At 43.2% G+C, this 25,144-nt stretch overlaps 1 protein-coding gene across 4 annotated transcripts in view; it reads right to left on the bottom strand.

Annotated features, from left to right (window-relative positions):
* RNF150 (ring finger protein 150) overlaps window positions 1-25,144 on the bottom strand; it is a 288,239-nt gene that overhangs the window by 50,094 nt on the left and 213,001 nt on the right. For all 4 annotated transcript variants that reach the window (XM_069556854.1, XM_069556850.1, XM_069556852.1 and 1 more), the window contains exons 5-6: window positions 17,265-17,361; window positions 10,028-10,238 (exon numbers count right to left, since the gene is read on the bottom strand). In XM_069556854.1, the coding sequence (XP_069412955.1) occupies window positions 10,028-10,238; window positions 17,265-17,361 (308 nt within the window). The remainder of the gene's footprint in view (window positions 1-10,027; window positions 10,239-17,264; window positions 17,362-25,144) is intronic.

Raw genomic sequence — 25,144 nt, 5'->3', positions numbered from 1 at the left:
GAGTAGAGTTCTCCCTGTTGGTCTGGTGGTTAAGATGGCACTTTCACAGCAAGGGCGCATGGGTCTGATCCTTGGTTGGGGAACTAAGGTGGTACTAGTGCTAAAGAACTGCCTACCAAAGCAGGAGACGTGGGTTTGATCCCTGGGTTGAGAAGATCCCCTGAAGGAGGGCATGGCAACCCACTCCAGTATTCTTGCCTGGAGAATCTCTTGGACAGAGGAGCCTGGCAGTCTGTATTCCATAGGGTCACAAAGAGTTGGACATGACTGAAATGACCTAGCATGCACATGGGGAACTAAGATCCTAGTGTGGCCTAAAAAATAAAAGTCTCTCTCTCTTGTGTTTGTACTCAGCTTGTGGTTGGAGCAAGTCTAGAGGCATTTGCAACTTTTGAATATAGATATTCTGATGCTTCCTCTATGGTTCCCCAAATAATAAACGTAAAACTTAAGAAAAGTTAAGAACAAACGTCTTTTCTGGCCTCATTTTAAGAGAATGTGTTTTTAGGAATGAAGACTCCCTAGAGAGGGTCCTATTGAGTTCCTCAAAGAAGACAAAGCAGATCGTTCCAGAAATTACGAAGCACAAGCCTCTGAATGAACTCTTTGGAGTTCTTTCCATAATTAGTGTGTCCTCTGTGTTCCTGCGGAGCCCTCCGTGCTTACAGTGATAGCTGTTAAATACATTTGCTGAAAATGACTTTTTGCTGGGCTGCAGTTTCAGCTTTGCTGTAACAATTACTTTTTGTATCATGGGTATATTTTGAAGAGTGTGTGTGTGTGTGTGTGTGTGTGTGTTTTCCTGAAAAGGTTGACTTGTCTCTTATTTCTCTGCAAAGGAAGTGTAGTTCAGTTCCTGTGTGTTGTGTGTGTATGCGTGCGTGTGTGTTAGCTGCTCAGTCGTGTCCGACTTTTTGCAACCCCATGGACTGTAGCCTACCGGGTTCCTCTGTCCGTGGGATTCTCCAGGCAAGAATACTGGACTGGGTTGCCATACCCTCCTCCAGGAAATCTTTCGGATCCAGGGATCAAACCCGGGTGGTGCCCTCTGGTGAAGCCCATGGAGACATTTAGGGACTAACTCTTCTGCACTTGTGGGACTCCTCCTGCCTCAGTTCCTACTGAAGAGCTACTGGCAACAAAGAACTCTGAGACAGCCTTTTCCACCTCCCCCAGCTCCTGGACCCCCCATACCGCTGCTGGATGGAGTAGATGTGAAGGGCACCTGTTCGATGACTGGGGACCTCATCACCCAGTGAACGACAGTAACAAGAGGAGAGAGGGAGAGAAACACGGGTAAATTGGAAAAGAGCTTGTCCAAGGAGCGAGCATTGATTCGCTGAATCCCACTCCCCTTGAAGGGGTGGGGAGGCGCTACTGCCCAGGACCACGCCCACTGAGGGGTTCCTGTAAGAGAAACTCCACCCCCTCTAACGCAAGGAGATTCTGCACTCTGCTTCATGTAGGTGGGACTCAGGGAGAATAAACTCAGGCCTTAGAGAAGCTAAAGCTTCTCTTCTTCAGGGACTTCCCTGGTGGTCCAGTGGTTAAGACTCTGAGCTTACTGTAGGGGACTTGGGTTCAATCCCTGATCAGGGATCTAAGATCCCACATGCCTTGTGGCACAGCCAAAAGGTTAAAAAATGAAAGAAAACAGACTGTGGACGCAGGTCTCCTGCCTGCCTGGAGTCTGGAGGGAGGAGGCTGATGGCCTGTGTGGGGTCAGAGGCTGGGAACAGCGCTGTGCTGGAGAGGGCTGTCAGGACAGATGATGTGTGAGGTCCCAGAGGTGACCACGTGGGGGGTGAGAGGACTGGGCTCAGCTGGGACAGTCAGAGGTTAAGCAGACAGAGGGCAGATGTGCAGGCGTTGCAGGAGGCCTTGTGGGTGAGCAGTGGAGGCCCATCTGTCCAGTGATGGGTCTTACAAGGGGAAAGGCCCACAGATTAAAAAAAAAATCCCTTTGTCCATGTTTGGGACATAAAGGGACTCTTGTAACTGTCGGTTACCTATAGGTGAGCAGAAAATTCCTGCTGGAACTTTCCTCCCTGGGCAGGGTCTATTATACCAGCTCCATAGAGCAGGAAGTTTCCCAAAGGAAACCCACACCACGTTTCAGTTCAGCTAGTCGAGTCTGAACCTGTTAGCCTATATAAGGATTCATGTGGACTACTTCCTTCTGTGAAGTCTGAAGACCAGGTCTCCTGAGCAAACCCATCACATCATGTGCTCGTCAGAACATGCAGGGGCGAATCTGGGAGAAATGGACGCTGTCCATCTCCTCCCTTTCTAGCTCCCAGCTCCCTCCACCCCTCCACCCTCCACCTGCCATCCCAGGGGTGACTGCTGATTCCTTCTAGCTTGAGTTGGAAGGAGTGGCAAGTGGGTAATGATCTGGAGGCAGCTAGACGACACCTGTAATGATTCAATACAAGAAATGGATGATGATGTCAGCAACTTCGTTGAAAAACAAAGGGAAGGTCTCAGACCCTCTTGAGAAGTGTGGAGTGATGTAGGATGTTTTGGAGGAGTGATAGAGTCCTCTTTTCTGTGTGTCTTTCTCTAGCTCCTGTCTGGAGTCTCTAAACACACCAGGTCATTTGTTTAGCTGTTCTCCTTTGGTCCTAAGGAACTTTTTCCCCTGCTGAAGCCAATCCAAGAAGCTACAGGCTGGGCTTGGAGAGTCAGAAGGCAGAGTACGGTGCAAACAGGAAAGCAGATAAAGACTGGTGAGTGGGGACTTTTCTGGCGGTCCAGTGGTTAAGAACCCGCCTGCTAATGAAGGGGACATCGGTTCGATCCCTAGTTCAGGAAGATTCCACACGCCACGGAGCAACTAAGCTCGTGTGCCACAAGTACTGAGCCTGGGCTCTAGAGCCAGGGAACTGCAGCTACTGAAGCCTGCGTGCCCTAAAGCCCAGGCTCCCCGACAAGAGAAGCCACCGCAAAGAGAAGCCCGCGCATAGCAACGAAGACCCGGCACAGCCAAAAATAAAACTGAATCAATCAATTAATTAAAAAAAAAAGACTGGTGAGTGACATTTGTGCATGCATACAAATGACTCGCTGCACCAAAGTGGAAGAGAAACTGTGATTTGGTGCTGCCGTGCGAGGTGATAAACGCTGAAATGTCAGAAGCATTAACAAGATGCACACGAGAATGTCCTCCTCTCAAATGCCAGACTGGCGACCAGGCTGGATTTCCTTTCCTCTGTAAATGTTTTTCTTCTTTTTCTTTTCCTGGGAACTGAAGGTGATCCTTTACTGCCACATTTTCCCATTTTCACTCTAAAGGCAATCTGTTCTACGCTGTTCCCCCGAGGGCGGAAATGACTTCTACGTACATTTGATCGACTCTACACCAACACTGTTTGTCAGGAAAGGAAGAATGGAGGTAGGGATGAGAAGGCAAGTTGAAACTAAACATATTTTTGAACTTTCAGAGATTTAGAAAAATGGAGGAAGAGAGTAAAAAAAAAATGAAGTGAGCACCATGTTCATTTTCTTCCCTTTCTCATCCTGCGAACATAGCTAGGCATGCTCCTCAAGAGTCAGCTGGCCCTGAGAATTCCAGCTGCACCTGTCCCTAGCTTATGACCTCAGGCCAGTTACTTTAATCTCTCGGTGCTGCTATTTCTGCATCAGTAAAATGAGGTTAAAAATAATAGTTACCTCATAGAGTTGTTGTAAGCTAATACACGTAGATAACGTAAAAGGATGCCTGGTACAGAGTTGGTGTTAGGTATTTGTTAGCTACTGTTACTTCTTTATTTTCTGTAATTTTCTAGTAAGTTTCTGGATCATTAGCGATGTGAGGTAGGAAAGGATAAGAGAGAAAAAAGGTCAGGTCCAAGCTCCAGTGGGTTACTTGTGGTCTGTAGCAATAGCACATGCCCACATCCCCTCCTTTCACCGTCTGTGTTTTTTGATAGCGTTAGGGAGTTGGTTACGATAACATGGATGAGAGCTTGAATCTTTCTGCTCATTTATTCATGCATCTGTGTTTGGTCCTTTATTGATTATGCAACTTAGGGCACTATGCAATGTGCAATCTGTATAGAGGAGAGAATTTTCCCTTAAGGCATCTACAGCCATTTAGTTAGTGGTATAAATCATTAACATCTAACCAGGCTCACAAGGGAGGGGATATATGTATACTTATAGCTGATCCACACTGTTGTACACCAGAAACCAACACATCATTGTAAAGCAATTGTTCTCCAATTAAAAAATCTAATCAGAAAAATTATGTTTGGAATATTCTGTAAAATCCCAATAAATAAAACTAATCAGAAATGGTCTAAAATATCATATGATATCACCTATATGTGTGATCTAAAAAATGACACACACAAAAATAAACAAATGACAATGAACTTATTTACAAAAGAGAAATAGACTCAAAGATATAGAATACAAACTTATAGTTACCAAAGGGGAAAATGAGGATAAACTGGGATTAACAGATACACATTGTGTGTGTGTGTGTGTGTGTGTGTGTGTGTGTGTGTGAGAGAGACTCTTTACAACCCCATGGACTGTAGCCCATCAGGGAATTCTCCAGGCAAGAATACTGGAGAAGATTGCCATTTCCTTCTCCAGGGGACCTACCCAACCCAGAGATCGAACCCGCGTCTCTTGCATTAGCAGAAAGATTCTTTACCACTGCACTGCCTATGAAGCCCAACAGATTACACATTAGTATGTATAAAACAGATAAACAACAAGGAACTAATATATAGCACAGGGAACTATATTTAATATCTTGTAATACTCTATAATGGAAAAGAATCTGAAAAAGAATATATATATAGTGATAAAACTAAATGACTTTGCTGTACACCTAAAGTATTATAACATTATAAATCAGCTATACTTCAATTAAAAAAACAAATGGCCTAGGAAAAGTTTTTTGTGAGAACAATTCAGTTTCTGCACTAAGAGGCTGATGTTTTTAGCTATATTGACATATGGCATTGTTCTTCAGACTACAGATGTGGTCTTTGTCTCTGCGTCTTTACCAAGACCTTCCTTTGAAATTACCTGGCATTTTTCCCTCTGTTGTGAACATAAGCTCCCTGTTCAAGCTTAGATCAAACATTTTTCACTTCGAGTCATTCAGTGAATAGCTACTGAATGCTTGGTATGAACCTAAATAAATACTCTGAGTCCGTTTTAGCCAAAACCGTTGGAGACTATGAATTATCTGGATACAGACTTTAATTTCCTACTTCATTTTTGGTTGTATTTTCACTCATAAACTCTGCCTTTCATTTGACATCTGGGCTTTACTGAGATGAAGTATGTGGCCACTTTTCAAATCAGGAATCTAACAGACGACACACTTTCTCTTGAAAGTCAATCAATCATTTCACTGCAAGAAATAGAATCCATTTTTAATTTGATTATTTTGATGGACTCAAAAGGGATTCCCAGTTGGTATAGTGGTAAAGAATCTGCCTGCTGATGCAGGAGGGACAGGAGACACGGGTTTGATTCCTGGGCTGGGAAGATTCCCTGGAAGAGGAAATGGTAACCTGCTTCAGTATTCCTGCCTGGAGAAGTCCAAGGACAGAGAAGCCTGGTGGGCTACAGTCCATGGGGTGGCAGAGCTGGACACAACTAACTCAGTGCAGCACAGCCTCAGCCTGGGCTCAAAAAAGGCTCATGTGTTAAGTGTTTCTGAACTGCTAGCTAAATTTTATCAGGTCTCTCAATATATTATACTTCACTTAGACCACTAATGGTGATATGCTTGATGGTAACTGAGCACGTCCAATAAACGAAAAATTATGGGGTAATGTTGTACTTTGCAAAGAGAATTTAATGTTTGCTCTGAGTCAGTCACTTACTTACTCCTCTGTTCAATTTTCATATGGTGAAAACCAGAAGTTTATCATGGTTAAGATTAAATGACCTTTAAAGTTCTTCAGTTCAGTCCAGTCGCTCAGTCACGTCTGACTCTTTGCGACCCCGTGAATCGCAGCACGCCAAGCCTCCCTGTCCATCACCAACTCCTGGAGTTCACTCAGACTCACGTCCATCGAGTCAGTGATGCCATCCAGACATGTCATCCTCTGTCGTCCCCTTCTCCTCCTGCCCAAATCCCTCCTAGCATCAGAGTATTTTCCAATGAGTCAACTCTTCACATGAGGTGGCCAAATTGCTGGAGTTTCAGCTTTAGCATCATTCCTTCCAATGAACACCCAGGACTGATCTCCTTCAGAATGGACTGATTGGATCTCCTTCCAGTCCAAGGGACTCTCAAGAGTCTTCTCCAACACCACAATTCAAAAGCATCAATTCTTCGACACTCAGCTTTCTTCACAGTCCAACTCTCACATCCATACATGACCCCTGGAAAAACCATAGCCTTGACTAGACGGACCTTTGTTGGCAAAGTAATGTCTCTGCTTTTCAATAAGCTATCTAGGTTGGTCATAACTTTCCTTCCAAGGAGTAAGGGTCTTTTAATTTCATGGCTGCAGTCACCATCTGCAGTGATTTTGGAGCCCCCAAAATTAAGTCAGCCACTGTTTCCACTGTTTCCCCATCCATTTTCCATGAAGTGATGGGACCAGATGCCATGATCTTCGTTTTCTGAATGTTGAGCTTGAAGCCAACTTTTTCACTCTCCTCTTTCACTTTCATCAAGGGGCTTTTTAGTTCCTCTTCACTTTCTGCCATAAGGGTGGTGTCATCTGCATATCTGAAGTTATTGATATTTCTCCTGGCAATCTTGATTCCAGCTTATGCTTCTTCCAGCCCAGCATTTCTCATGTACTCTGCATAGAAGTTAAATAAGCAGGGTGACAATATACAGTCTTGACGTACTCCTTTTCCTATTTGGAACCAGTCTGTTGTTCCATGTCCGGTTCTAACTGTTGCTTCCTGACCTGCATACAGATTTCTCAAGAGGCAGGTTAGGTGGTCTGGTATTCCCATCTTTTTCAGAATTTTCCACAGTTGATTGTGATCCACACAGTCAAAGGCTTTGGCATAGTCAATAAAGCAGAAATAGATGTTTTTCTGGAACCCTCTTGCTTTTTCAATGATCCAGCGGATGTTGCCAATTTGATCTCTGGTTCCTCTGCCTTTTCTAAAACCAGCTTGAACATCAGGAAGTTCATGGTTCACGTATTGCTGAAGCCTGGCTTGGAGAATGCTGAGCATTACTTTACTAGCGTGTGAGATGAGTACAATTGTGCGGTAGTCTGAGCATTCTTCGGCATTGCCTTTCTTTGGGATTGGAATGAAAACTGACCCTTTCCAGTCCTGTGGCCACTGCTGAGTTTTCCAAGTTTGCTGGCATATTGAGTGCAGCACTTTCACAGCATCATCTTTCAGGATTTGAAATAGCTCAACTGGAATTCTATCACCTCCACTAGCTTTGTTCGTAGTGATGCTTTCTAAGGCCCATTTGACTTCACATTCCAGGATGTCTGGCTCTAGGTGAGTGATCACACCATCGTGATTATCTTGGTCTTGAGGATCTTTTTTTGTACAGTTCTTCTGTGTATTCTTGCCACCTCTTCTTAATATCTTCTGCTTCTGTTAGGTCCAGACCATTTCTGTCCATTACCGAGCCCATCTTTGCATGAACTGTTCCCTTGGTATCTCTAATTTTATTGAAGAGATCTCTAGTCTTTCCCATTCTGTTCTTTCCTCTATTTCTTTGCATGGATCGCTCAGGAAGGCTTTCTTATCTTTCCTTGCTATTCTTTGGAACTCTGCATTCAGATGCTTATATCTTTCCTTTTCTCCTTTGCTCTTCTCTTCTTTTCACAGCTATTTTTAAGGCCTCCCCAGACAGCCATTTTGCTCTTTTGCATTTCTTTTCCATGGGGATGGTCTTGATCCCTGTCTCCTGTACAATGTCACGAACCTCCGTCTATAGTTTATCAGGCACTCTATCTATCAGATCTAGGCCCTCAAATCTATTTCACACTTTTACTGTATAATCATGAGGGATTTGATTTAGGTCATACCTGAATGGTCTAGTGGTTTTCCCTACTTTCTTCAATTTAAGTCTGAATTTGGCTATAAGGAGTTCATGATCTGAGCCACAGTCAGAGAGTCTAAGCCACAGTTCTTAGATCCCTAAATTACTAGGATTCTAAATCTGTGTTCTTCAGTACGTAGCCGGTGGCCACACATAGCTTCTGAGCACTTGAAATGGAGCTAGTCTAAACTGAGATGTGCTCTAAGTATAAAATACACACCAGGTTTTGAAGAGTTAGTATAAAATAAAGTATGTGAGACAGTTTGGCTACATTGGGTTAAATAAAATATTTTATTAAAATCAACCCCCCCAACTTGTTTTTATTTAGTATAGTTACAAAAATTCAAAACTGCTTCTGTACCATTTTAGACCTTCAAAACAAAGGGATCATAATCTATCTTTAGAGACTTCTTAATGTGTAATGGTTAATGCTTCAGTATTGAGATCCTCATGCCTCTAAAAGTCAAGTCAAAACTCATATCTACCCCAAACTAATACACCCTGCATGGCAGATATTTACCACCTAGTAACTCTTTTTTAAAAAAAAATTATTTGTGTGCATATTGTCTTAGTTGAAACATGTGGATCTTTTAGTTGCTGCATACAGGATCTTTTGTTGTGCTGTGGGAACTCATACTTGTGGCATGTGGGATCTCGTTCCCTGACCAAGGATGGAACCGGGGTCCCCTGCATTAGGAGTGCAGAGTCTTAGCCACTGGACTACCAGGGGAGTCCCATCACCCAGTAACTCTTAGGTACTCTCCATGGGGTCCATGCAGTCCATGGGGTTGCAAAGAGTCAGACACGACTGAGCGACTGAACTGAACTCTCCGTTGAGGTCTTGTGAAAGTTCTGTGGTTGCAATAATGAGTGTTCACCCCTATGCTTATTGTCTCAACTATATCAAAAGATTATCAGGAAAGACACCAAAATGTTAACAGTGATCATTTCTGGGTAGTGGGGTATTGATTCATTTTTTCATTTTTTTCATGATCTTTCAGGCTTTCAACAAACAATGAGGGCTGTTATGCTTCTTCATCAGAAAAATGTATCTCTAAATTTCAGTGTGAATGAGCTCTTGAAGTGTATAAACACCTTGAATATGTAAAAAAGAGGTCAACTTAAGAGGAACTATTTCAACACGCTTTCATCTGCTTTGCTCCATTTCCAAATTTTCTATAGCGAATAGGCTGCTTCTACCAAGGGAAAAAGTACACTTCATTTAAAAATGCACTATCCATCTACCCTTTTAACCTTAAAGCTAAGTTAATTTGAATGATGGTTTCCTTAGAACTTACGCTTCTATCTCTGCTGTATTAGACTGTAGAAGAAACACTTGGGGTTTTAGCTTCAGTCATATGCCAGAATAGCTATTTAAATATTTTTATACCTTACCGTCCACCAGAACAGCATTTAGTTTGAGTCTATGCAGGAGATGGGGAGGAAGCTCCAGGGATATCTGAATATGTCACCATGTAAGTGGTTTAGGTTTTACTGCAAGAAGGCCCATGTGAAGGGGCGCCATTTGCAGGAGTCTTGCAGCCAGAGTGAGGATAACACTCCTATGTGCTGTCCAGACCAGCTCAGACTGCCACGGATGTGCACACTCAGGAGGGCTCTAGCTTCGGTACACACACACACACACCACACGCACGCACGCATGCACGTGCGGTGCACCCCATCCCAGTCCCACTACCCACCCCCTGCAGTTGCTTCTCTCTCTTGCCTTCTACTCTCAGAGGTCAGACCCACTGCCCAGCTTGCTTCCAGTACCACAGGGTGTGTGCAGGGCTGTGGCATCCGTGTGTGGGTGAGCGAGACCCACGCCAGCTCTGCTGTCTGCCCTGCTGCCTCAGGAGTGAGCTGGGCTTCTCAAGGACTGCCAGGTGTGACGGGTTAGCCTGGCAACGTTCTACTCATTTAACTGTTTTTCTTTCTTCTTGAAGACAAGTGCCTCTTTCCAGTTCTCACGAGGCAGCAGACTTTGGGAATAAGGGTACTTGGTGTGTGCGCGGCAGAACTTACTGTTGGTGGTGAAGATGATCTCTCCCTCCTGGGGGGCGGGATCTGGGTCCTGGACAACCTGCAGGGCTCCCACAGTCCGGACAGCAGGGTCCAAAGTGACCGAGCTTTCGTTCACGGTCGTGTCACTTGCGCCTGTGATCTGGTTGGTGGGCGGACCTCCCAGAGATCCCTCGTAGTCCGTGGGCAAGTCGTCCAGGCAGTCGGCGTTGGGCTGACAGGAGCAGAAAAGGACCTGTTCTTAGTGGACATCATCAAGTCAGGGATGAGACGTCTACAGCCTCACTATTTTGTCCTGCCGGAAACTAAGTCTTTTACTGTTTCTTCCTGAATCACTTTATTTAAAGACATTCCACAATATAGTTCCTGTAATTAACATGAAAACATCTTCCAAAATTTTCTTTCCAATTTCTCTGTTTAGCTCTAGAGACAAGGTTTTAATTCCAGGAGTAGTAATATCCATACATGAATAAAATTAGTTAAGGGGAATAATATGACATTTATTTATAATAATATAGCTCTTCCTTTATGTATATAGTGTTTACTTCTCATAATAGGAAGTAGATGACAGCCTGATAATTTGCCCCAAAGACCCATATGTTGTTTGCAAATGAACTAATGGCATGAGAGGAGAGACAGAGTAAGACTCACTGTGAATTATTTATCAGAGACACACACATATACACAAACACACACACACACAAAAGCACAAGCATTTGTTGTTAACATAAGCCAGAAAACTAGCTGGAGAAAAAAGTCCTATTTGTAGAACATACAATTGATCACATATTTATCAAATTCTCTATATTAAAATCTTAAAATTATAAGACAAAGGTGAAACCACCCAGTGTAATTACCTGCTCACTCCAGGACTCTTGCGCCCCTAGTCCTTCACAGCTGCACTTGAAACAGATAGAAATGGGGGCTCCCTATTTGATAAAACAGCCTGTGTTAACTATTTTCTTATTGGGCTATTTTGCAGTCTTACTCTGGTTTTAGTTCTGCTGGCTGAAGTGGTATTGAATATATGACTATCTCCTCCACGAGCAGCTTTTGAAAAATTATTTTCAATTGTTCTGCCCCTGCCCAAACTCATAGAAATTATTTTTAAAAGCTGGGGGGTGGAGAGATATGATCTTGAGAAGTAGTAGGAATAACTATTTATCTTTTTTTTTTTTTTTTTTGCGTCAGTCTGAACAGCAACATTGCCTTGAGTGATGACAATGACTCGGCTTTGAATCCTTCAAGGCTTAGGTAAGGAGAACCCTGCATTGACACTGATTGAATTAACATCACAAAGGCCAGATTGGGTGCAAAGTTCAAAGAGACAATCTACAACTCATGGACTCACTGGGAGCACAAAGCAAGGAGTTCAACCTGCTAGACTCCTGTGCTGGATTTCCATTCTGAAACCACGTCTCCTGAGCTCCATACCTGCGTTTCCAGCAGTTGGCTGGAAATCTCCATCATCCCACAAAACCCTCAAATTCAGCTCATTCCCTCTCCCCTGAGTTCTCTTTTCTTTCTGTTTTCTCCATTTCCAGTGGTGAGTCAATTCATTGAAATTTGAGCGGTCAAAAGTCAACTCACAGAATTGACCTACTGAGATGACTGACAGGAGCAGGTATGTTCTGCATACTTTTCACCCCATTACCAGTCTCTCCATCTCCTCTTCCCAGTATGCTCCATTCTCCACTTTCTCACCAGAGTACTTAAAAAAAACCATAGGTATGATTTTTTTTTAAATCCCCTAAAGAATGAATGATAAGCTCCTTACTATAGCAAACAGGCAGTGTACAGTCTGGCCCCAGCCTACTTTTCTGGCCTTACCTTCAGCCTTTGGAATATCTCCTATTTCAGTGCCTTAGCACGTGCTGTTCCTCTCCTCAGGATGACGTTTGTCCCAACCATCCCCTTCCCCTCGCCCATGCCAAGGGTCAAGCTTACCCTGGTGAACTTCTACTCACCCCTCAAATCCCAGGCCAAAATGCCCCTTTACTGAGTGGTGCTCCCTCCCAAGTAGTCACCTTTGCTACTGTAAGTTTTCACACTTCTCCAACTCTCTCGAACTCATTTGTTACTGTGTTTGTCCCACTCTACTCGTCTACAAGCTTTTTTGTTTTTTAATTCCAATTTTATGGAGATATAATTGGCATGGAATATTGTATTAAAGTTGTACGATTTGATACACGTACATATTGCGAAATGATCACAATAAGTTTAGTTAATATCCACTACCTCACACGGTTCCAAATTTTTTATTCTTCTGATGAGAACTTTTAGGATCTACTTTCTTAGCAACTTTAAAAAATACAACACAGTGTTGTGAACTACGGTCACCACGCTGAACATTATATCCCCAGGTATTATTTTATAACTGGAGGTTTGTACCTCCTGACACCCTCACCCAATTTCACCACCCGCCCTCACCCCGACCTCTGGTAATCACCGGTCGGTTTTCTGTTTTTATTCCATGCGGATTCCACATACAAGTGAGACATAAGCTTCTTAAAGTGAATCAACTACACTGATCTTGAATTCTAAGCCCTCACATGAAGTGAAGTGAAGTGAACTCGCTCAGTCGTGGCCGACTCTTTGCGACCCCATGGACTGTAGCCGGCCAGGCTCCTCCGTCCATGGGATTCTCCAGGCAAGAAAACTGGAGTGGGTTGCCATTTCCTTCTCCAGGGGATCTTCCCAACCCAGGGATCGAACCTGGTCTCTCGCATGGCAGGCAGATGCTTTATCTTCTGAGCCACCAGGGAGTACCCACACATAGCCCTCGCATAGTGCCTGACAATTATTAAGGGCTTGATAAATGTCAATTGGGAAATTTTATGTAAAGTCTCAGTTTATTACTCTGAAAACTTGGGAATATTAGTATCTGCCCAGATTTAGATCAATGAAGGGAAGATTTGAGAAAATACTTAAAAAATTCAATTTTTGTGCAAAGCTAAAGTATACTTTTGAAGGGTAGCAAAATGTGCAACCCCAAAATATGCTACTTTGGCAAAAGGATTGTTTTACATAGACACAATTGAGAAGTAGGTAAAGAAAGGCTCTCCCCACCTCTTGCCTAAAAGCAGGACATAAATTTGTAAGGGTGTTTCTCTCTTCTACTAGGAAGAGGACATTCTCATCATCAGCTGCTGCATGATTTTGATACCAAATTGGAAATACAACAAACCTGACTGACATGCCCTTATCTGCCATTCATTCCCCCATATACTTAACTTTCCACAATTTGCTGTCCTAGAAACTCAAAGTCCTTTCCTTTTGTCTCATCACTTCTCTAAAAATTTCTTGCTCTTTTTTTTTTTTTTTTGGCTGTGTGGCATGGCATGTGGGATCTTAGTTCCCTCACAAGGGATGGAATCCATGCCCCGTGCATGGGAAGGGTGGAGTCTTAATCACTGGACTGCAGGGAAGTCCCTATTGCTGCTTTTTGAAAATGCTATATAAGCTGAAGTTCTAACCAGCTCTGTGAGTCACTCATTACCAAGTGCTCTTGTGGCTACTCATGGCTCATATACTGTATGATTTTCTCTTGCTAATCTGTCATTTACAAGTCTCATTTATAGGGACCAGCTGGCAAAACTAGAAGAAAAAAATGAATTTTCCCTCCTCTATTCTATGTAAAGATGTTCGTGAGCATGTCCAGTTGTGTGGGGGTAGCAGGGAGGAGTTCCCGGTAAGGATACTGTGCTGGTTGTCTTCCAGCCATAAACGTCTGAATGTGACCATAGATGGAATAACAACTGATATATTTTTCAAAATGTTGACTTTGCTTGTTGATCACATTCCTGCTTGCTTTCTTTTTATGAAATTATTTTTATTAATTTTGATGCAGCATGTTCACTTTTACTTTGTGGGCTAGGAGGAATAGTGTTATGTTTTTAAGAGAAGGGAGTAGAGGAAAAGAGAAACAGTGGATTAGCTCAGGGAGACTGTTAGCGTGAGCAGGCATGAATAATTTGGCTTAGCTATAGTATTAATATTTAACAGACCAACCTTGCAGAACCTCACGGTTTATATCCATTCAAAATGGTTCATCAAAATAGAGTAATATTTTGAAAAGAAAACCACTTTATATACCACTAAGAGAAATTACAATCATAATGTTTAGTAAGAGGTGTCAAAAGCCATCTGTAAGTGAACAGCATATAGGTATTCAAATTCAGGTTAGCAGGGAAACTCGTCAAATAAACCAACTGCTAAATAGTTAGGGACTAGTAAATACACCAACTCCATGGGATTTTCTATTCATTAACAATCATCCTAGTCATACCAGGATAATAGTGACGGGAGACCGTGCTTGCTGGGATAAAAAAGGCCTGTGTTATGTGGTGCCTTATAAGAGTGCTTAGTGATGTGTTCGGTCATTCTGCAAAGACACCCCTAAACCTTACTGGAGAGAAAGGAGGATGAAGCACTTGAATGTAGATAAAGGGATGAAAATGCTCTGACAATAAAGGACTCCCCCACCCACCCTTTTCAGTTCAGTCTTTTATTTCTCGTGGCAAAATATAATGGGGAAAGATACCATTGTGATGGGAGTTTCACAATCCATGAGCCTCGCTCTCATTCTTTAGCTCGTTTTAGAGAAACCTTTTACAAAAATGAAAATGTCCCCAGCCCTAAGCTTCCCACTTGTTTTTATTTGCCTTAGCGCACAAGCAGGCACAAGATTACTCAGTTAAAAACAATAGAAGACAGACCAAAATCAAACACAAAGCCCTGTATTTGGACAGTCTAGTGGATCAGGATTATAGCCAAGTCTTTGGTGAATGGACATTCCTCAAAGGAGAATCAGGGTGAATTTCATAAACACCCCTCTGTGACTGGCAGCCTTCCCACTCTGAAGGCCCACAAAGCCACAAACACTTACTGAGCTCTAAGCACGTGTAAGGGATCCAGAGATGAAGGACAAACAGGCACCAATTATCAGAGAGGCTGACAGGCTCTTTTCAATTTTCTTTGATGGGGAAGAAATGGAGCAAAAGGAGTTTAAAAAAATTATAAAACAACTTCTTTGAGCTGCATGAAAAGGGTTTCAGTTAGCTATAGGAAGTTTTTCCTAATTGAGAAGGCTGTGAGCCTGTCCATTTACACAGTGAGTTCTAAGAATGGACTGAAAACATCCTCTCTTTGGTATAATGTAAGCATGGTGCTACCATGCTGAAAGGTTTGGAGCACAGTATCCCAAATTGGTCCCTGATCCAGACTTCAGTACCATCTTCCAGGACAAAGCACCAGGGAGGCATGGGGGCAGCCATATGCCTCAGTGCTTCATGAGAGGCAGCCTGCATGCCTGCCTTCTTCTTCATAGAGGACGTTCTGTTCTCTGGGGCCAGCTTGAGTGGTGTCATGTTCCTGTTTGACTGGCCTTTAAGAATCCTTGACAAAATCCAAAGATGCTACTGACTTCTACTTTTTTGCAAGCATGCTGAGTAAAATCCTATCCAGGATGGACAAGAAACAATCTGTGGCCAGGATGCCCGACTACTAAAAGTTAAAATGTTATTCGTTTCTGGAAAGAAGCCCGAAGGCCACCTAATAATTCCCTTTTAAAAAACATTGATTAGCTGTATTCTTGAGGCATTTATGATTCTCAGATATTTACAAGGTCTGCAGAAGTTATACTTTCCCAGAAAAAGTCTGGAGTGGAATGCTATTTAGTATAAACTGTAAATACTGGCGGTGGTTTGGTTTCATTGTCCTGACCAAGAAGCCCTGGGGTTGAAACCTGGGAGCTTTGGAGATATTCTTAAGCAACAAGAAGTAAGTTAAACGATGTGACTGTCTACCTTTAACTGCGAACATGTTAAAGATTTTAGAACCCAAAGACACACATACACACATGTAAGTACACACATACATACATTTCCCTCCTCCCTGGTAAAAACCAGTTAGAGCCAGATATGTGAAACATGCAAACAGCGAGTTAAATTTTCTAAGTCATTAGTATCTGATAGAGATGCTGGGTGTTTTGCTCAGAGTTCATGTTCACTGTCATTGATTTTCACCTTGAATTTATTATGCATTGACAATACTGCTCTGAAAATTTAATGCATTGCCTTTAAAATCTAGCTCAAAGCTACAGTAACACAAGTTGATTTGTGTTTGGTGTACTGACTGTAAGAAAAAATAATCAGCACACAGCTGGCAGAGGCAGCTGGTACAGGGCAGAAAATTCAGCCAGTCCGTGAGCTCATGATGATTCAGGTGTGCCCTATGCAACAGTCACTCTGATCTTCCTGGGATAATTAGCCTTTGGCATTAAATAAGGCCTTTGATTTCTGAGCTGATCCTTTCTTCTTCAGTGACATCTTGGGACTTTAAAAATTCTATTTCTTCTCTGCCATGAGTCGTGAGGAGTGACAAGAGGGAGGCTTCAGCAAAGCGGAGGGGGCGAGGGGGAAGAGGGTCTCTGTATGCTGCCGGTCCAGCTTCTCTTAGGCGGCACCTACGCTGTTCTCACATGTCTCCGCAGCCCTTGGGTCTGGAGGCCTGGTTTGCTTCCCACCCTCATGACAGCAGCTGGTGTCTCCCCAACCACCAGCCCATGGCCTTCACTCGATACGATCCCGGGAAAGTCCTTCCCTGGAGCATCAAGCCAGCCTGCTGGGCGATGTTGCGTGTACTGGGTGAGAGACTAAGTTTGCTAAAACCTGTAACCGAGGGTGCCAGCTTGATGGGAGTGCAGGAATTTAGGGCTTCTGGCTCTGGTTTCCTGCTCTCTCAAGCTCTCGCAGAGATGTGAGTTTAGCAGAGGCCACCAAGCCAGATGCCCAGAGGCTGACCTCTCTGCCCCTTGTCCGGAAGAGCGTGTCTCCTCCGGAAGCTGGGCGATGGTGGGGAAAGCGTGGCAGCTGGGTCTGCCTGGCGACGGTGCAGGTAAATGACAAGAAGAGTGTCATCAGTGTAGCCCTGGCCTCTGCTGGTGGCTGACCTGCTATCACCCACTGCAGCCCGGAGGAGGAGCCTGTGAGCTGCTCAGGCAACATCTCGACTCACAGACAAAACAACAAACACGGTGGGAGGGTCACGATGTTCTCAGATGGAGACAAAGGGAGAGGAGACATGTGTCCAGATGTGGGAAAGGGCTCCCAGGGCCTCATCACGTGACGCCACTGCTCTGGGGTCGAGGGAACACAGACAACCCAGGGAGTTTTCTCCCTGCTGAGTGGCAAATGTGGAGAGACAGACACGACGAGGCTGTAGGCTGTACTGTGCTTACCGGGATCCCTAGGGCTTTAAGAATGTTCATCTTGCACATGGGACAGGTGCGATGGTCTAGAAGCCAGGGGTCAACACAGGACTTGTGGAAAAGATGCCTGCAATGAGAACCATACATCTTAGCGTGGCGGTAACTGCGGAGAGCACCGCGTCCACTCCAGCCCGGAGACTTGTCCAAAGTCAGGCACCGCTCAGCGGCAGAGCCAAGACTCTGGGACCTCCATCTCTGAACACCCGGGCCGATAAAGCTTTCTGTTACATCCTGTGGTCATACAGTCAGCATCTGTCTGGCTCCCGGGAGGGTCGTCTACAAACTGCAGCCAAGACTTCCAAGTTTCAGAAAAGACAGAGAACGTAGAAACAGAGAGATGTTTCTGGATAGAAAGACCCTTGAATGGAAAGAAGGCAAATGGGAGAAACTTGCACAGACTCTTCTGGGCTAACTTGACAGTGGCCACTTTTAAATCAATCCCGAATGTCTTGTCCCGCCATCAGGAGAAAACCACAAAACAGAGCCTCATTTCTATTGATATTCGGGTGACTCACAAAGGGCAGAAGAGCTCTTGGAAGCAATTCACAGCACAGGTGAGATTTTAAGCTGTTATGACTGGTGGTTGTTAGGTCAGAAACCAGGTGAGTGGTACTGTAAGCTTTACTGTTCAGCCTCAAGTGCCCACCCTCAGGAGCCTTCCTCTGCGTGGCAGGATAAGGGGGTGGCTTTTCACAGGTATGGGGGTAGAGGCTCCTAACTTCCTCTCAACTTGGCTCACAGGAGCCCACTCAGAGATATCAGGGGCTGCTTGAGTCAGAAGCTTGTCTTCTCATGGAAGTCTCACGAGACTCCAGACCACAGGCAGAAGTAGTCAGAATTTCCTGTCTGGAGCAAGAAGAGAGAGAACCGTCCATGTTAAGTATGCGGGCATCCTTAGCACACGCCACCCATGCCTGACTCCTCAACCTTGCACCATTCCTGGAATCCTTCCACACGCTTCCCTCACTCTGGTGTTCTACTATTCTAACGATTCTAAGAGTTTGTGTTGGAAGGCTTTAGGCTCAAACGCTTACAAAGGACCTCTGAAATCAGAGAAGAAGCACCACTTCTGCAAGTGACATGAAGAACCCATGTGCCAAGGCTGGGACTGGCAGTGGACAGGAAATGATCAAATTGGGGATTAGGAAACAGAGAGGAGCCTCCTGGATGCGCCCTGTGTTTTCAGGTGATTGTTTAGATGCCCTACAGATTCCCTGATTAGAAGAAAACACATTACATTCATTCATTCCTTTATCCATGCATCCATCTGACAAGTAATATCTGCTAAGAACTGTGTCCTTGCTGGGAAATCTGCATGATAGTGATTTGGTTCCTTTTCTTTGGGAATGTAACAGGAGAGGCAGACACTAGTAAGAGAGAAATAAGCTACTTCATGATGACAGTGCTATATGTCTCATTAGAAGAACATGGTGTTAGCAGGGGGTGGGGGGAGCTTGTAACTGGAGATGGGCCCTAGTTTGGATGCACAGAGAAAGTTTCCCTGATGACGTGCTGAAGCTCAGACCTGAAGATTTACACAGATATGGTCCATGTGAAGGGGATGGGGGAGGAAGAAGGGTCTTCTAGGCAAAACGACTGGCTTGTACAGATGCCCCGACCTGGGCACAGGAAGACCGCCTGTCTTAGTGCAGCAGTGGGATGAAGGGGCTGATGCTCGACAAAGCATCCTGTCCCCCTCACCCCTGGGTTTGATCCCTGGTTTGGGAAGATCCTGTGGAGAAGGGCATGGCTACCCACTCCAGTGTTCTGGCCTGGAGAATTTAATGGACAGAGGAGCCTGGCAGGCTACAGTCCATGGGGTTGCAAAGAGTCAGACAGGACTGGGTGACTAACACACTTAACACTTTCTGTAACCCCTCACCCCAAAGCAATGATCAACCTCCCTATGTGTAGGTTCTACATTCAGAAAACAAGTTCCTAATCTGAATGTGCTCACTCACTGGTGGTGTTCCTGGTAAAATGGCAAATACTCTGGTCTCTCTGACTGTCCCTGGGAGGGCAGGCTCTGTGGCGTTTCCTGCACATATGCTGCGGACAGAAAGGCAGCAGGGCCAGTTACCTGTTTTAAGTCCCCAAGTCTCTCTGCCTCGTCTGTAAGATGAAGATACCCCTATTCCTCCCCGAGTCTGCCAGGCACAGGAGCCAGTACTTACCACCCTAGGTGATTTCTTGCTCTGCCCTGGTCATTCTTCCATCTCCTCTGGGAGGGTCAGTTTTATGTGTTCGCTTGGTTCGGCTATAGTATCAGTTATTCAGTCAAACACTGAGGGTATTCTGCAGAAGGGATTCATACCTACAATCTGACTTTATATACAGTAAGTCCCCTACATACGAGCCTTCCAGCTGTGAACTTTTTCAAAGATGAGGAAGTGCATTCCATCCATGTCAGGGGTGAGTGAAATCGCAGACTGCCCTCCATTTGTTAGTTGAGTACCTAAGCTAGCTTCGTTGGACTTACGAACAAATTGGACTTAACAAACGGGGTCTTGGAACAGAACTCGTTTGTATGTAGAGGACTGATTTACTGCAAAGGAGACTATTCTAAATAATCCAGGTGGGCCTGAGCAATCAGTTGAAGAGCCTTGCTGCTGCTGCTGCTGCTAAGTTGCTTCAGTCGTGTCCGACTCTGTGCGATCCCATAGACGGCAGCCCACCAGGCTCAGCCTTAAGACCAAACAAAACTGGTTTCCCCGAGGAGGGAAAAACTGCCTCAAGATGGCAGCATCAGCCCCTGCTCAGCGTTTCCAGCCAGTAGACCTGGCCTTGAGATTTCAGGCTTACCAGCCCTATAATCAGAAAAGCCAATTCCTTGAGAAGATGTAGTGGGCTATAGTGGCCATCTGGAGAACTCTGACTGGTACATCCTAAAATGAGACTGTAAGCTCTCTGAGAGCACAAACTTTTCATTTGCCTAATTCACTGTTAGATCCCCAGCAGCTAGACTAGATTTTGGCACACAGATGATGCTCCAGAAATATTTCCTACATGAATGGATATTTATCTAAAGGCTGGCACTGCTCACTGCCTGCTCACGGCCATCAAGTCCATGAACGCGTTCTTTCTAAACTTTTCCACCTTCATTGCCTCTTTCCTTCTCGCTGTGCTGCCCCCTCATTCGTGATCTCATTAACTCTCTTTCTGGATTGTTGTAATAACATCAGAACTGCTCCCCATGCCACCAGTCTTTCCCTGTTCTTTTCATCCCACTCATCCTTGCCAGATTTATCTTCCTAAAATAAAGTGTTAGCGACGTCACCCTCTTGTTCTTTCTGGTCTGAGCTAGGAGCTGGGTATTGAGATGAATAAGACAAGGTCTCTTCCATAGTGCTTCAGAGGTTCCCTGGGAGTTGCAACAGAAAAGGTCATTGAAAGGCCACTCTCTGGGATCCACTGTTTTCTGGCTGTTTGATCTTAGGCAAGCCTTAGCTCTCCAAGACTTTAATCCTTTTCCCAATCAAATTTTATTTTATAGGTATGAAGTTTGTGAGTGATCGAGTCTGTGTGTGTGTGTGTGTGTGTGTGTGTGTGTGTGTGTATGAAAGAGAGAGGAAATAAATAACGCCCATGAAGCTTAAACCGTTAAGTCCTGGCCCTCCTTAATTGTAAGCTACCATTCATCCTATTAATACCACTATTATATCTTGTTTTTAGATATTATGTTATCACTCTGATTTCTACTTTAAACTTTCTAATGCTAAAAGCAAGTAACTGCAAATTAAAAAAGAAATCAAAGGGAGACCTAAGGGCAACAGAAACAGTGTTGAAATGATACATAGGGTGATCATGCCTATATTCTTATAACTGGGATTGCAAAACAGTTTTTTTCCTCTCATACGGAAAGAAAAATAGAAGTCACTAGACTAAATAAATAAAGGAATAGGGAGGAAATCTGGAGTTTAGCGAAATGCACCAACAGTTTAATAAACATCTCTAAGGCAACGTCTATCTCGGTTTGTTCAGTCTGTAAGACTCACAGCAGGGCGCTGTCCCTTCCCATGCTTTAACAAAGACTGCATGAGAAAGTCCACAGAAAGGAACAACAGAATGATAATCTGTCTCCTAACAATCCTGACAGACTAGAAATACAGCTGACAGTTGACCAAAACACCTCTCCTTCCTTATTCATCAAAGAGAAATGCACCTTCTATAAAGCGTCCTTCAAAGCCCTGACAAAAGATGATGTCAACTGCAACACAATGCTGAGATGATTACGAATAAGATAATCATGGAAGTTCTCAATTTGGGGGCCAGTAATGACAAACCTTTGCTAAACTTGTTTCCACATCTATTGATTCTCTTTTAATTAATTTTTTTTATTAAAAATTGTTTTTATGGAGTATAGTTGATTTACAATATTGTGTTAGTTTTGGGTGTACAGCAAAGGTAATCGGTTATACATACCCATATATCCACCCTTTTTTTAGATCCTGGGGCTTTCTTTTTGGCACCAATGCAAGCTGTTTCATTCCCCTTGATGAAACAGTGCTCAAAGAATGCGAGTCACTCAGGGACCACAGAATTCCATTCTTCTAGGCAACCTGTTTAAATAAGATCTATCCAGCGCTTCTGTTGTTGTTGTTCAGTGACTAAGTTGTATCCGACTCTTTTGCAACCCCATGGACTATAACCGGCCAGGCTCCTCTGCCCATGACATTTCCCAGGCAAGAATACTGGAGTGGGTTGCCATTTCCTTCTCCGGAGGATCTTCCCCATCCATGATTCTATGGGGAGTTAGAATGTTTCTTCAGAGTTTCTGAATCTTCTTTGCAAAGTTGTTAATGAATTAAAGAGTTAGCGTTTAATTAATAAACGTGAATTTAATTAAGAAACAATATCTACTGGTTACTGAAAGCTATCAAGCATATTATATATATTATTAATTCAAAACAGCTCTATGAGGTGGAAATTACTATTCCCATTTTATGGAGGAGGAAGCTGAATCTGCTTAAAGTAAAGTAAATTATCCAAAGAGCTAATAAACTGCAGCCTCTGTTGCTGTTTAGTTGCTCAGTCCTTTCTGACTCTTTGCGACCCTGTGGACTGTAGCCCTCCAGGCTCCTCTGTCCCTGGGATTCTCCAGGCAAGAATCTTGGACCTGGTTGCCATTCCCCTCTGCAGGATAAACTGCAGCATTAGGACTCAAACCAAATCTACACTCTATTGTCCTTCCTCGCTGCACTGAATCGTCATGAGCAAGACAGGGGAGTTGGAGGAACTGAAAGTTTCATTCTTTCTCAGTGTATGTTTTGTGCTCCAGGAGCCCAGTTACAGACTGTTATGGACTGAGCAAAACCAGCGGAAAAGTCATCTGCCTTAAGTTGTATTCAGCTGATTATAGCAGAGAAACGCTATCAAATATTGGTTGCATCAGATCTACACTCAGCTATCAGCCTGCTCGAGTTTATTCAGGAAGATGGTAAAACTGGTCTCGAAATGTTCTGTTCTCCCTCATTCTCCACTGCCCAATAAATCTGGTAAATGTTATTTGGCAGCTCTGCACAAATGTTCAGATTCTTATCATGAAGTTCCATAGAAAGAAAGATCCACTTTTCCCGAGGCTCTTCCCAGTGTGGTCTGGTTTCTCTTTCCTGCCTGAGCTTTCTCAAATACAAATATATCACTCCCCACACTGGAAGCGCTTCAGCTGCTCCACTGCCTACAACACAAAGTTGCAGCACACGAAGAAGGCTCGCTCAGTCCGGCCCTTGTCACATCTTCTGCCCCACCCCCATGTTTACCCCACATTTTCACCCTAACTCTGCAACGTCCTGCTCAATTAAAAAATTTTATTCTGGTATGGCAAACCTTGCTCATAATTCAAGCAAGTCACAGCTCAGATGTCCCTTCTCTTCCTCGAACATCCCACTCTTTTCCTCCAAACTCTGCCAAGGAGAGTTGGTTTCTTTTCTTTTTCTGCCTACTCTGTTTTCTTACTTATGCTGCAGCAGCTGAGTATATGCTCCAGTTTCAGGGACTGAAGACCCCTCCTAAGCTTTGCGATCTCTGGCAAGTAATTTAAGTTGCCTGTTATTCAGTTTCCTATGTTTTATGACAATGTCCTTTAATTGACAACACTCTGAAGTAATAGTTCGCTATAACCCGACAGAGGGTTTTTACTACGAAAGAAGGACAAAGAACACAAACAGCAAATGAAGCTCAAACGTTAGTAGAAGGAAAGAAATAATAAAAGATTAGAGCAGAAACAAATGTTAAAAAGACAGCAGAGAAGACTAATGAAACTAAGAGCTGGTTTTTGAAAAGATAAACTAAATTTACAAGTTCCTTAGCTAGATTCACAAAGCAACAAAGAGAGAGAACCCAAAGAAATAAAATAAAAAATGTTGCAGGTGATGTTACCACTGATAACCACAGAAGTTCAAGTGATTACAAGAAAATATTGTAAACATTATATGCCAACAAATTGAATAACCTAGAAGAAATGAATACATTTCTAGAAATGCAATAACAGAATGAAGGGTAAATGTCAAATAATTGTCTCAATAAATGCAGAAGAAGCATCTGACAAAATACAACATTTATGAGAAAAACTCTTAACAAAGCAGTTATGGAGGGAAAGTATCTCAACATAATGAAGGCCATTACAAACTCACAGCTAATACCATATTCCACAGTGAAAAGCTGAAAGTATGTCCTCTAGCCACTTTTATTCAACATAGTATTGAAAGTATTAACCAGAGCACTTAGACAAGAAAAAGAAGACATCTAAATTGGAAAGGAAGAAATATACTGTTACTATTTGCAGATGACATGATATTATACAAAAAGCACCCTAAAGACTCCTTCAAAAACTGTTAGAATGCATGAATTCAGTAAAGTTGCCAGATACAAAGTCAAAGCTCAAAAATATGTTGCATTTCTATACATGAATAACAAACTATTGGATAAAGAAATTAAGAAAATGATACCGTCTACAACTGCATCAAAGAGAATAAAATATTTAGGAATCAATTTAACCAAGGAGATGAAAGACAGCGTATTGAAAACTATAAGACACTACTGAAAGACCCTGAAGAAGACACAAATAAACGGAAAGATATTCCTTGCTATGGACTGGAAGAGTCAGTATTGTTCAAATGTCCATATTACCCAGAGCAAGTTACAGACTTAGTGCAATCTCTATCAAAATTCCAATGAAATTTTTCAAAGAAATAGAACAAACAATCCTAAAATCCTTAGGAAGCCACCATTCCCCTTCAATGAGCCAAAAGAAGCACTGAGAGAGAACAAAGCTGGAGGCGTCACATTGCCTGACTTCAAACTATATTATAAAGATACAGTAATTAGAAAAGTATGGTACTGGCATAAAAATAGACACATAGGTCAATACAGCAGAACAGAGAGCTCAGAATAAATCCACATATCTATGGCCAATTAACTTATGACAAAGGAATCAAGAACATACAGTTGAAAAAAGGACAGTTTCTTCAATAAATGCTCTTGGGAAGACTGGACAGTCTCATGTAAAAGAATGAAACTCCAACTATCTTATACCAGATATAAAAATGAACTCAAAGGAATTAAACCTGAATATAAGACCTGAAATCCTAAAACTCATAGAAGAAAATGTAAGCGAGAAGCTCGTTAACAGGTCTTAGCGATAAGTTTTTAAAATCTGACAACAAAGCCAAAAGCATCAAAAGCCAAAATAAACAAGTGGGACTACATCAAATAAAAAAGCTTCTGCATAGCAAAGGAAACCATCAAAAAATAAATAAATACAAAGAAAACTTTCTGAATAGGGGAAAATATTTGCAAATCAGGTATCCAATAAGGAGCTAATATCCAAAGTATATAAAGAGCTCATACAA

This window comes from Ovis canadensis, chromosome 17 (genome assembly GCF_042477335.2).
Source record: "Ovis canadensis isolate MfBH-ARS-UI-01 breed Bighorn chromosome 17, ARS-UI_OviCan_v2, whole genome shotgun sequence".
Lineage (NCBI taxonomy): Eukaryota > Metazoa > Chordata > Mammalia > Artiodactyla > Bovidae > Ovis > Ovis canadensis.
Note: the sequence above shows the minus strand (reverse complement) of the source record. Positions and strands in the feature narration are given on the sequence as shown.